Genomic DNA, 13,523 nt, shown 5'->3' with positions numbered 1-13,523 from the left:
TCTGCCTGAAGTTTAGACGCAATAAAATGTAATCACGAGCAGTCATGCATGATTTGAGACACTTGGCTCCCAGTATCAGTTGATGCCCAGACCTGCAGCACAAAGACCAACCAGGGATCTCTTCATGCAAGTTCTGTGAACAAAAGACCGCGCTGCCTCCTTTGGCAGTGAGGACACTCACTGCATATTGTTAGTTTGCGCGCTGCTGAGAAAACATATTGCCACCATTCAGCTGCTCAGGAACTCCAGCCACCGTGTGGGGGAATGCTATACTGAAAACCTTCACAAATTTTTGTTGGAAGCAGGCCAAATGGAGTTGTGGTTGTTACCGGGTGCAAATGCAGTGACTTTATCCCAAGGCATGCCGAGTGTTTAAGTCTTCCAAATAAATACCCCTTAGGGATGACCTATCATCCCAGACCAGAAAATGCTTTCCCACCCCACCTCTGGATGAGGAAAAAGCAGACCACCTCTGCCACATTCTGTCTCCCTCCCTCCCCCTGCAATTTAAGAGTTATAGTTCTATGAAATCTGGACATACACATGGGGATCATCATCCCATGCATCATTGCCAGCTCTGGCTTTTCTAGTTTAAAAATATGAAAGATAAAGTTACTGAATGCTTCAGGGATCAGCATATAACATTAAGTCCTCTTACTAACTGGTGTTTGGACCGTGCAGAGCCTTGATCCCTGACAATAGGGCTTCAATGATGGAAATATTGGCATTATTAATGACAGAAGCACTGCTTCTTAATGTAAACTTTGTAAGGCTGTATGGTTGAATTCCTGCAGAAATATTGGAAAGTTGTTTTCTGACCAGTTCAGTTAGACCAGCCCCTTTTAGCAGCCTCCTTGCACGAAGCCGGTCAAGGGGCTTTTATTATTTTTTTTTAATAAAAAACCCCACACCAATTGTTTTAAGTCACCTACAATGGAACTCAGGTTTTTGTTCACTTGATACAAGCAAATACAAATGCTAACCTCATGAATAGTTAAAATTAAATGCATTTACAAGAAAGATAACCTTTGAAATTCACAAACAGATTTCACTGAACTTTAAGATTTCAGGAGTAATATCTAAAAATAGGTAGTGTCAGCTATGCAAGAATTTAACGAGTCATGGCCAGTATTGTGTGTCGGAGAGATCCATCCAATTTTTAAAGTGTCAGAGTTACCAGAGGAAGTGAGTACAAGTCCTTGAGACCCAAAAATCTCAGGATGATCACCTCCTCCTCTTAAGTACCACATACCTACAGGGAGAAAAAAAGAGAGCTCACTGTGCTGAAACAAAGAGACTAAACCACACTTGGAGATACAAGCCCAAGCCACGATTCAAGCACAGATTGAAAAGCCCATTTTGCAAGTCTAACAGTACATGCCACAAAGAAGATATCACTTGGAAGTACTTATTTGCTATCAATTTCTCTGCAGGCTAAGATTTTTGGTGCATATTTCACTGTACTTTCTGGCTGTACAGATCAGAGACCTGAGAACATAAAGGCCCTTCAATTACCTTTCTGCTCTCAGCCTGTTAGACTCTTACAGGTATAGATACGGTTTCACCAGTACCCATTTATGCTTACTTTAATTCACGACCAAAGAAAGACTCAATATCTTCTCCTTGTAAGCCTTCCCTCACTCTTCAGACACAAAAGAAACTTTCTGTCCCATCTAAAAACTTCAGACAAGCAAAGGACAACACATTTCTCCACATTCAGCACTGGCAATCCATGGGGGGGGGGGGGGGGTGGGAAAATTTGCATCAAACCCTTTTGAACAAGGTTATTAGCCGTTATCAAAGTAACAGTGCCTCCAGGGATGGATTCCAGCATGTTCCCAAGTATTATCCCCCCCAGCACCACAATCCAGCAACAACACACACCTCATCTGTCAATGCTGGAAGAGAGCTGGCAAGAAAAGGGTCTCGGAGACTGTAAAACCGATTAAACTGGAACTGAATGGAGGTAGGTAAATCACTACCATCAAAGTGCTACAGGCACATAAAGGCACACAGGTGAAGAGGCTAATAAAAACGCTCTTCTAGAAGTGAATATGGCCAAAATATACAGTTTTCAATAAAGGCTTAAAAAAAAGGAGACTCGGGAGAGGGGCTGTGAGCAGCTCTTCTCCTTCTGCCTCCTTCCACCTCCCAAAAGGCACCATAAATTGCAGTTATCCTCCCACCCCCCCAAAACCAGTATTAAAATACTTTTGCCCAGGAGACAGTGGGTTCAAGTCCCTGAAAAGTTTATGCAGGCACCCAAGTTTAACTACAGACTTTTTTTTTTTTTTTTTTTTTCCCCTCCCCCTCTGCAGATTTCCCCTCCTTTTCCAAATGGGAAAAGTCTGCAAGGAGGAGTGAGGACAGGCAGGGGAAAGAAGGCAGGAATGAAAGGCGGCCCTGGCCCGCTGTGAGGGGTGTACAGGCAGGCACGCAGGCTCCGGCTCCCTACCTGGAGGGTCCATTTCAATGTAAAATATCAGCTCAGTGGAATAGGGCATCATCACTTCCCTCCAGTCCGTGTCATCGCGGTCCATATCCCACACCGTGTTGTACATCGCGACAGTCAAGTCCCGGCAGGTTATTAAATAAGAGATTGGCTTTCTCGGCTTTTAATGGAAGGGGGGGAAGGGAAAGGGAAAAAAAAAAAAAAAAGCCGAGAAGAATCCACCCCGTTCTAAAATAACACTTCCAGAAAAAAAAAAAAATTCTTAGAAAATGGCAAAATTAAACTTAATTAAAAAACCCCACCACACAAGCCACCTCAGCAGCTGCCCTGCAGGAACTAAGATAGCTAGTTACGTATATAATCTATACATAGAGAGTGCTTCTTTTTGTTTAAAAAGACACCTTTCCACGGAAAAGCCACTTTCCTGAATTCTCGCTAAAAATCGCCATTTTCGGGGTATTTTTAAAACACCGGGCTGAAAGCAAAACAAAACCCCCCACACAAAAGGGGAGGGAGGGTGGGAAGAAGCGGATAAAAAGGGGAGATTTCGGTCTCTGGATGAATTCTTTCCGCCGGCGGTGGAGAAAGGAGGGGGCGGCGGGCAACAATAACGGCGGGCGCGGAGCCCGAGCGGGGCGGGCAGCGCTGGGGGCGGCTCGGCCCGCGGTCCCCGCCGGCTCGGCTCGGGTCGGCTCAGCTCAGCTCAGCTCAGCGCTGGGCGGGCAGCCCGCGGCGGCGGCTTCGTCGTCGTCGCCCGCCGTGCCCAGCTGGCAGCCCCGGGCGGCTCCGGCAGGTCGCAGCCCCCGGCTCTCTGCGGCGGTGCCGGCCCCGCTAGGTTTCATTTTAAGAGGCTCTGAGGGGCCCAACCGTCGCCAACCGCCTCTTGCCGAGGACGAGGCCACGCCCCCCCGGCGCCGCGCGGGAGGGGCCCGGGGGCGGGGCTTCGCGCCGGCTTTTTAACCCCTTCGGGGAGGAAGGACGGCGGGGGAGGGAGGGGGGCCGGGCGCTTCCACGAGGCAGAGGAGGGGGTGGGTAAAAAAAAGCAGAAGGGGGAAACGTCCCTCTTCGCGCCGGAGAGACGTGCCCAAACAGAAGTCTTGGCACAAAAGAAAAATCTGTTTCCCCACTTTCCTAACTTTTACCCGGCTCTCTTTGGCCACTGCGGCCGACTCTCTCGCCGTCCTTTCCTAGCGCCCCCCCCCTTTCTGAGGAGAGCAGGGGAGGTGGTAGGTCCCTCGGCTGGCCTGTCGCCAAGGCGCTGCTGCCGCGGAGCACGCGCGGGGGGCGGGGGGAGTCGAGCCCAGTTGCCAGAGCTGCCGTCTTTGTCTGAGGGAGCAGCGAGCGCCGGGATTGGCAGAGGGCTGCGGGTAGCTCACCCAATCAGCTGGCGGCGAAGCCGGCCGGCTCGATGGCGATTGGCTGGGAGCCCCAGTTACTAAGCGGGACAAAGAAAGGCGAGCGCTGAGGCGGAGAGGGGGGACGGGGCTGAGGGGGCGCGCGGGCACCCCGGCCCCGCTCCCCGGCCGGGGCAGCCCCCGGCCTGGGCCGTGCGACCCCGGCTACAGCCGGCCCCGGCGCTGCCGGTGAGGGACCGCCCCCTGCCCACACCGACGGGGGCTGCGTCCCCCCCGGGCCGGTGCCCCGCGGCGCCCGGCCTACCTGCTACTCTCCAGCCAGGGCCGGCCCCCGCTTGGCGGATGGGGTCTGTGGGAGAAGGCCACGGCCCAGGCCCTGGAGGCCCTTTGCTGGTGGAGCCGCTGTCCCCATCCCCGGCTGGGGCCTGGGCTGGCCGACCCCACCGCACCACACCCCAGCTGCCTGCCCTGCTGCCAGAAACATGGGCTTTCCTCCTCTGCCTTACTTCGGCAGGACCCTGGCAGCTGTGTATGGCAGATGATAACCTGAGCTTTTCAGAGGGCATCATAACTGTCCACTAACGAGAGTGTGACCCCCGGGAGAACCCAATGCTCTTTCTAGTGATAACAACCACAGGAAAAAAGCAGAGGAAAACGCACCAGACCGGATGGCTGCCTCTCATAAGCTTTGGGATAAGTCTGAGCTGCAAACACACCCGAAACTGAACCTCAGCTTGCCTGCCAGCCACATCCCAGTGGCCAGACCCTGAGCCCACAGCCCACAAGCACCGGCGGGAGGCAGAAATGCAGCCAGCTCCGCAGCCAGCCTCAGTCTTAGCGTGGCGAAGCATCCTTAAAGGAAGGCAAAATGAGAGCTGTTGAGAAATTACGGAAAAGCCCTTTCCGGAGACTTCCAACCAGTGTCGCGGGCACAAGGACAGGCGAGCACCTTGATCTGCTGCGGAGATGGTTAGGGAACGTTAGAAAACCCAGCACTGGATTTGTCTGCTTTATTTGCACTTTAAAGCATGGAAGAGTAAGTTATGAATAATTTCTCCTGCTCTAGCACCAGGTAGAAAGCTCCTGAAAGCACTCCTGGCTTAGGTGAACCTAAGCAACATTGAATAACTGAAAGGCTACACCCATAGTTAAGAGTATGTGGGAAGAGCTGGGTGCAGAGGATCTGAAGTCTGCTGCTGTATCACAACTTCCATGGCAAGCAATGGAGAGCAGTGCTGCTCCAGTAATAGAGCAAATTGAGGGATGGACAGCTGCAGAGGAGCTCAGGGCTTTGATTCACATAACTCACTGTAGATAAATTAATTTTATATCCCCATCCCCAAACTCTGATTAATCCACGGTAACTAGATACGATTCCTTTTTCTAATTTTAAAATTAAATTTCTTGGGCTGATACAACATAGCAGCTCGAGCCTGCTCAAAGTGAAATGCCCCTCCTGAAGCACACCCCGCTCCCACTGAAATTTAAGTTGGTGTCATGGGTACAAACCATCTGCTGCTCACCAATGGTGTCCAGGGCAGAGCTGCAGACAAGCCCCACAAGGGTTGGGTGGTGGGTGCAGGTGGACACGCGGATGGTGCTTTGCAGATTCCACGGTGCTGAGAAATGGGGCTGCCATCACTACCGCAGCCCCCAAACTCAGATTAGCAGCTGTGGTGGGGGGAGCAAGGAGGGAGGAAGGCTTGGGTTGAAATTCATTTTCCCCCTTCCTGCACCTCATTATAAGTTCCACCCACATAAGACCTAATTACTTGGCTTTTATGCTGGCAAAGTGGATTTCATCCTTGCTGTTTCCCATGGTGGTTGCCTTCATTTTCATGGCAGCACTGATGGTTACAGCTTATTGATGTTTTCACTTTAGTGATTTAAAGCAGAATACATTTTGTTATTAGCACTGGTTTCTCTCATTGCTGCTTTAATCAAAGATGCAATTTAAGGCAAAGGATTGTGTGTAATGGTAAACAGTAGGATAATGCCTTGAGAGAACAGAATATTAATGTGTTTTTATTTCTCAAAACTGCGCTTATAATATATCCAGGATTACTTGACTCCCAACACACATGCATGGGGCACTCCCTTTCCTACCACATCACCTGCCTTGCAATAGGGGCGAGCAGTTGTGTGCATGTGCATGCTGGGGGGAGAGAAGGAGACGCATGTGCTGCCTTACACACTGCAAAAGGCCCTCTGTGCATCTCTCCTCCATGGGCATAAAGTCTGAGCACCCAGCATCATGGCAGTGTCCTCGGAGAACAGAAAACCAGGAACATGCTGAGTGCTCAGAGATGCTCACGGTCTGGCTGAGCACTAGATCACCCCGAGTCAGGAAAAGCTATATTCAGACACTGAAATAAAATAACGGCAATAATGACGATGCTTGAGTAGGGGGCACAGTGCTCAAAAAAGGGTCCTGGTGCCCCATGCTAAGGCTGAAAGGCAAGAAGCGAGCACAGCATCTGCTGCCTCCCCGACATCCCCGCGTCAACGGCCACGCATTCGCTCGCTTTCATTTCCTTGGATCTGACAATTTGCATTTCAAGGCAAGATTAAATATTGAAGTTTTGAGCGCTTCCATGTGCTTCAGGAGGAGCCGAACGGACCCGCGCTGGAACAGGCTGAACACAGAAAAGCCATTTGTGCCAAACTGCTTGGTTTCCTCTTTGCCGAGCCATGATAATGTGATATCCGACAGCTGAATGTAGGCCACAACAGGCTTTTATAGTTGGAGGGGTGGAGGAAGGAGGGGGACTGAATCCACAGTGCTGCCAGCCAAACGCACTAAAATGATGAGAGATTTTTGGGGCAGGCTGGAGACTCCTGGCCACTCCCAAGATCCAAATATTAGCTTCACACTTAGCACAAGCTCAGGGCCTGTTGCAGGGGAGTTTGTAGAAGGTAGAGCTGCGTTCGCGTCAGGAAGGATGACTCCCTGGCCAGCAGTAAATACTACATGAAATTACTAGCCTTGTGCTGCACAGACATGGGGATTTGTGGAGTATCTGCGGTAATTGGTGGCCAGCTTCCCACAGGGGCAGCCGCAGCTTGCAAGTAACAGCACGAGAACAACCAGTCGCGGCAGTTTGGTTTAGTTAACGGATTATTCCTGCCTATTTCTCACCTCCTGGTGATGAGGAGATGAGGGAAGGCAGGAGGGTTGGTCTTTGGCTCAGACGCTGCCTTTGGGGTCTTAGCACGGCTCAGTGCACTGCAAGCTAAACCCGGGGCTTACTGGCAGGAGAAGAGGTGGTGGGGGAAGGCAGAGGTTCATCCTGTCTTCCTGAACTAGCACGGTGCTGGCAGCATGGGGATGGTGCAAGCACCATCTTCCTCTTGAACTGTGCAATCTGAGCCCTGAAAATATCCCAGAGACTGCAAAGCATTTGCCACCAAGTTAAGTGTATTAACCCCTGCGGGGATAAAGTAGCAGCAGTTTCCCTCCCCGCATCCTCCTGCACCTTCATGTGAAATGTAATGGGTGTTTTTAACAAGGACTGTGCTTCGTCCTGTCTGCTTTAGAGTCATTTAATGTCCGAATAGACCGCAAAACAGTTGCCTCGCTCCACCCGAGATGCGGCCGCATTTCTGTGGTGAGGAAAAACTCTGGCAAGTGTGCTGAAGTCGGGTGCTTTGGTTTGAAAATTATACATTGCATTAAAAACCTGTATTAAAGAATAATATGCGGTCTGCAAAAACATTCAAATGAAACACTTCAATGTTAGGAAGTGTCTTATTTACAGCTGTTGGAGCAGCTTGTGCCCTTTTCCCTCCCGTATCCACACGACAAGGAAAGAGGGGCTCACGTACATAAAGGTTGTAGCACAATGCATGCACACAGAGTTGAGCTTGCGAGGAATCATACATTAGGCATTTCCTAACTTAAAAGCACTTGGCTTTGCATTGTAAACAACATTCTTTTAGCATAGGAAATAACATTTAAAAAAAAAAAAAAAGAATAAGATCTTTTAAATAAATGTCTACAATGTAGGTTATTGCAGCTGGACCTAACATATTCCTCAGCAAGGTTTGGACTGGCCTTTCCTCACTGCTCCAGAGGTTTCTGCCCCAAAAGTCGCCAGGAGTAACGGTTGGGGCTGGAAGCGGAAAGCCGCTCTCCTGTGAGAGGAGGGGTGTGCGGCTTTTGCAGCTGGGCCAGCGTATGACAACCGCATGCTCTGCCCACTGGTGTCCAGGGTGGACACGTCTGTGCTGAAGGGTGCCTGGGGATGGGTGTGCGAGGAGGTGGGCATGGGGGGGTGAGGGAAAGGACACGCAGCGCTGAGCTGTGCTGAATTGCTGCTTTGGCAGACAGCACCGGGCCAGCTCTTTAGAAAGTTCACGTTCAGTTATTGTTTTGACAGGCTGCCAAAGTTTTCCTGAGGAATGCAGGCAGCAGAAGGGAAATGGCGATTTTCAAACTTTTTTTTTTATAACTCAGCCAAACCAGAATGGAATTTCATGGGAAAAGTGAAAGGTACATCTCTAGCCTCGGGGCTTCGTCACTGCCAAATTTTAGAGGCTGGCTGCGAACAGTGGAGGTGTCGGAGCATCTCCAAAGCAGCACACACTTGCACACACTCATATGTGCTCACGCACACTTACAGTCACAGACACACTGGAAGTATCTAAGCATCTTCTCTAATGGAGAGTGCTCCTGCCCTACATCCAATGCCCGCAGAAGACTGACATTAACCCATAGCGCTTAAAAAAAAAAAAAAAAAAAAAAGAAGTATCCATGGTGTAAAAGCAGAAGACAAAGCCAGTTTGCAGTTGATGAAAGGTTTGCAACTTGGCCTTGAGAGGACGCTTAGGTCCTCTCCCCACCCCGATCCCAGCCTGCAGCCAGCTGTGCACGGTTCTTCAGGGACCCCACAGCCATGGGGGGGACCCCTTCTCCCCACACACTCTTCACTATGTCAGTTCCAGAGCCACAGGGTATTTTTGCAGGTCTTTCTAACCCTAGGAAGGGCAGGAGATTGCAAGCTCCCCTCTTCCTCATCCACCGAGGTGGCAGAGCAGCCGGTAAGCTGAGCTCCAGCACTGTGGCACCCCGGGGTCTGCAGGGCTGTGGAACTGGGCTGGGGAGCTGCCAGTTACCTTATATTTTCCAGTACACTAATTTCTCTTGTCATCTTGCCAGTGACAAACAGAGAGAGTTAAACAGAGCAATCCATTAAAGAAGCAGCCTGACAGACCGATTGTTAAGGGTTTCAGCGATCCCCATTTACACTGGCTTGAAAAAAATTTTGCCCCGAGCAGCTCCAATTACAGAATTATCAGACCACACTCCGGTCCCTTTGTGCACTTCACATCTCTGTCATCGTTCCAGGCCTCTATTTAGTCGCTTGGAAATGGTGAGCAAAATGGAAGGAGACTTGTAACAAGTTCAGAGAAGTTAGAGGGGGAGAAAGACAGAGAAAAAAGCCACCCCCCAATTCTAATGTCCTAAACCAGGACATTTTTGAAATGTAACACTGTATAGGAATTTAAAATATTTTTCACTTCCTCTATTCATTGCTTTAATGCACTGGAACTACTTGCTCAGATTTTTTTTTTCCAAGGAATGTACAATAACCACTCTGTAAATTCTTCAGGTCTGATTTGAAGAGGAACTGTAGAACTTTATTCATGGAGGAAAGAAATAATCCCAATACCTTCCTGCAATAACTCTTTCTTTTTAATAAACATGGCAGTGTATGTTTTGATCACAGCCAGTGATGCAAGCGGCAGGAGGAGGAAATCAATGGCACGTCTAGGAAAAGCAAGGTCTCGTCCCTGCTCTGCTGCCATCCCACTTGAATTGCCAGCACCAGTTTGAAGGTGGCACCACTCCCATTAGGAGGAATTCTGGAACAGCCCAGATGAGTGGTCACTTCTGCAAATGCAAAGCTTGAGCTCTGTAGATTTGTTATTATTATGAAAAAAAAACAAACAAACCAAAAACCAACACAATAGTTTAACTGCCCTAGGATGCAAAACTGAAGGGTTCCCTAACCCTTCACCCATGGCTGAGCCAGGCACTGTCACCCATGATGCAGCAGCAATGTGATATGGACGTTATGCCCCCAACCAAACATGACCTCACCTATTTATCTTCCAGCAAACTCTCCCGTTCCTGGCTTCCTAAATGATTTTACAATCCCATAGCTGGTGTTACCCTAGTACTAGTACTCTCGTATATCCACAACGTGTTACCCCACAGTAAGAAAACACCCCTCTTTTCTTCCAGCAGAGATTGTCTAGTTTCACATGGAGGGTAAGTGAGCAAAGCCATCCCTATGTACTGCTGGGGGGAGGTTGAGATCAAGCTTCAGTGCTAATGCACGAGTGAATGCTGGCTTCACTCTGGCCCTAAACAGAAGGAAGTTTCTCATGGCTGGGTCCCCAGTCCTGTCATGGGACTACCTTGTCCCCATCCCTTTCCCTGGGATGCGGCGGAGCTGACCCATCACTCTTTGAGTCCAGGGAACCTCACTGCAACACATCCGTACTCAGAGCTCTGCCCAGCTGCAGTAATGGAGATTCCCACCCAAGGTTTTGGGTGGAGATTGAAAGTGGGAGAAAAAAACCTGAAACAACCCAGGGAGCTCTCAGGGGTATTGAAAAGTCATCTCATTTCTCATTAATTGCTTAGGCCAAGAATTCAAATGTCGGCAGCTTGTTGGCTGGGGTTGTTTTCCTTGCAGTTATCCACATGCAGTTCATGCCTTGGAAAATGACCCATTTACCATCATGCATTGTTGCTTAGCTACACGCACTTTCCCTCTAAGTTTTCCCAAATGGAAACATGGCTCTATTTGCTTTGGAGATCATTTTCCCTGGCTTTCTTTGCTTTACAGTAAATAAGTGCAAGAAGAACAGCCTCTGAACGCTAAGCGAGGAAATAAAACAAACAGCACTGTGTAGGGTAATCATTTAAAAACCAGCGCATGAACGTGATGCCTTCCTCATCCAGCCAAGGTGATGGGCAGGGAGGGCTTGAACAAAGGCAACTTGCGGATCAGCTTCTTTAAGACCCTTTTTTTGTCTGTCTTTTGCCTGCTGAAGATTTCCAAACCTGAAGGGGGGAATTTGGTTGAATAACGCTGGGTTCCCAAGAGAAGAATATTAATTTCCTGGAGGACAGGTGGCACTTTAGGGCACCGAGAACTCACTCTGTGTCTCTGCTGCCATGCTTGCCTTGTGGTGTCCTAGGCATCCTCTAGAAACAGGCAGGAAAACACCTCCCTCCTCCCTGCAAACCACCGCGCCGCTTTGCACCACCGGACAGGACTTTATCACCATCAAACCCCCAAATTTCACAGATTCGCTAAGTCCTGGCTGCAGTGGCATAGCTGTCAGTGGGCACGTGCTGGCAGATCACCCACCGCAGCATGAAGTGCAACTTCCCAGCACAGCAGGTATATCCTTCGGCCATTTGCTGGAAGCCTGAGCCCATCAGTGCCTGCGCAGCACAGGTGTCCTCTAAACGTGCAACAAATCCAGAACACTGGAAGGCATAAGATTTACTGCCTGTGCATGGAGGGACTGTGCAGCACGTGTGCGGCTGGTCCCCTGCCTCCTGGGAGCATTGGTCTTGCTAAGCACGTGCCTTGGGGCTGAGCTGTGCTGGCACGGTGCTTGCATCCAGGATTTCCAGCTGTCCGGCAGTTCTTCTGTTCCTCAAGGATCAGACAAAACTTGCAACATCTTTATATTTTACCAAGAACAAAGCTTTTTGGGTAAAAAGGCGGCCGGGTGTCTCTCACAACACACAGGTTGGTAGAGACCAAAGTGCAAAAACTTTTGTTTCTCGGCACCATGAACACACACTGGATGTGAGCTCTTTGCAGAGCGTAGGCAAAGCTGGCAGCTGCCGGAGCACTGGGTGCCTGCAGCTTCCAGGAGGAATGGGACGCCCCGAAGGGTGAGCTCTAGCCCTGCCTTCTGCTAACAAAGCATAAAATGCATATTGTCTCCGAAAAGAAAAAGGGGAGAGACAAAGTAAATAGTGTGATACTGTTTACCGAGCCAACATACTGGTGTAAGGTTTAATACAACAGTTTCCAGGCCAAGAACCTGCCAGAAAGTGAAGAGGGGTATTGTACCTATGCAAATCCCGGTCAGTGGGTTAACACATCCCAAACACTGCACACTCTGTGAGAGCTGCCAGCACCTGAAGAAGCCACCTTTACTGCCCCACCGCTTGGAAGCTCTTATCTAGCTTTGACCAAATGTACACAATACAACTTTGTTTTAGGTGATACCTCCCAGAAGAACGGCCTCTTAAAAGTGCTTTGAGGAATTAAATGAGAGAAAACAGTAGGAGGGGGAGAGGCAGGGGAAGGAGAGAAAGCTTGCTGCTGCAGTACAGGAGGCAAGGTTGGTGGATACGAAACCCAGTAAATAAGGAGCTAGAAGCAATGTCAGACTGGAAGAAGCAAATGGGTGACCAGGCTCCCTGGCACCAGAAGCACCCTGAGACAGAGGCTCAGTTCCAAAGTGGGTATCCACTTCACCATCCCCTGTATCTCTGCAGCAAGGATGGGGATGCAGTCACCTGTGGATGCTGTCCAAGTCTGTGGCGCTCTGGCTAACCTGCCTGCAGCTACACACACACCAAGCTTAGGCACATCCTCCTCATCCTCACAGCATGGCCCTCTGGCCCTGGGTCCCCACAGCAGGTGGCTTTCAGCACAGGCATTTTGGGGAGCCTGGCAGGTGATGGGATCAGCCAGGGTGTCCTCTCCTTCCCTTTGCCGTTACGTTTCTGCAGCTGAGGCCAAATTCTGCTTCTTACACTCCCCTCTGGTCTCTACAGTTGACAGGGAGATAGATGCCAGGTCTCTGTTGCCCTGGGCAAAGGGGTAGAGACCTGCTCTTAGGAAGCTTGAGTGTCTCCTGGTCAGAGCCACAGGATCCTGCTGTGGGTAGTGGCAGGGAGTGGGTCATGGCTGATGAAGAAGACACCAGGAGGACCAGTACAGCCATGCTGATGGGACCACAGAGCTCAGTGCCACTGTGCTGTCGGAGGGAAGGCAACACAGATGGCTGAGAGCTGTGTCTGTCACTCTGGCTCACTGCAGGCTGGGCACCTGCCTGAGGTCCTGGAGCTGAATCAGGCCAAGGGCAGTTTTCCTGAATGGAAATCCCTCTGGATTTATTGTCTTTGAAAGCCTGGAAACACCTGCCGGTTGCTCAGAGAAACGGCAAGCAGGCAGGATAAGGGTCTGGCAGCACCTCCCCTTTGCCCCATGTCTCTCTTGGGCACCTTTTGGGGCCCAGCCCCTCTGGCACCTAGTCCCCCCGCCAGTTGGTTTGGAGTTGGCCCTGTGAAAATCAAACATCAAAAGGGCTCTTTCAGCAAGGGCTATTTCCACATCAAATGCCTACCTCCAGTCCTGAGCCATTGGGGAGAGAGCTCTTCATAAAAGGAGAGGGAAGATTAATATTATTTTTCAAAAGTATAATGGGAGGTTTCCACTCCCCGAGCACTTCAGAGTTGGTTTTTGCACAAAGCCAAAATAATTCCAACCCCGAAGGAGAAAGAAAAAGAAAAACTCATTAGAGGGGGTTACAAATGCCTGAAAAAATGGTTGGTCTGAATAGAAACATTCACGCCACTGTCCCTTTGCGGGCTGGAGGAGGCTGCTGCTGGGGGAGCCTGACTGTCCCATGAGGATGCTTGTCCACCATCCTCACTTGGAGCAGCAGGGTCA

The 13,523-nt window shown here is 50.1% G+C and overlaps 1 protein-coding gene across 3 annotated transcripts in view; it reads right to left on the bottom strand.

The window, feature by feature from the left end:
• Positions 1–13,523, bottom strand: part of PIK3R3 (phosphoinositide-3-kinase regulatory subunit 3) — an 83,639-nt gene that overhangs the window by 30,919 nt on the left and 39,197 nt on the right. Inside the window, exon 1 of one of the 3 annotated variants that reach the window (XM_049808356.1) lies at positions 2,456–3,338. The exons of the other annotated variants lie outside the window; for them this stretch is intronic. Within the exon in view, the coding sequence (XP_049664313.1) occupies positions 2,456–2,561 (106 nt within the window). The 5' untranslated portion in view covers positions 2,562–3,338. Of the gene's footprint in view, positions 1–2,455; positions 3,339–13,523 lie in introns of those variants that run through there. 3 annotated transcript variants of the gene reach the window in all.

Source organism: Accipiter gentilis, chromosome 8 (assembly GCF_929443795.1).
Source record: "Accipiter gentilis chromosome 8, bAccGen1.1, whole genome shotgun sequence".
Classification (NCBI taxonomy): domain Eukaryota; kingdom Metazoa; phylum Chordata; class Aves; order Accipitriformes; family Accipitridae; genus Astur; species Astur gentilis.
The sequence above is the reverse complement of the archived record's forward strand: the minus strand, read 5'-3'. Positions and strand labels throughout refer to the sequence as shown.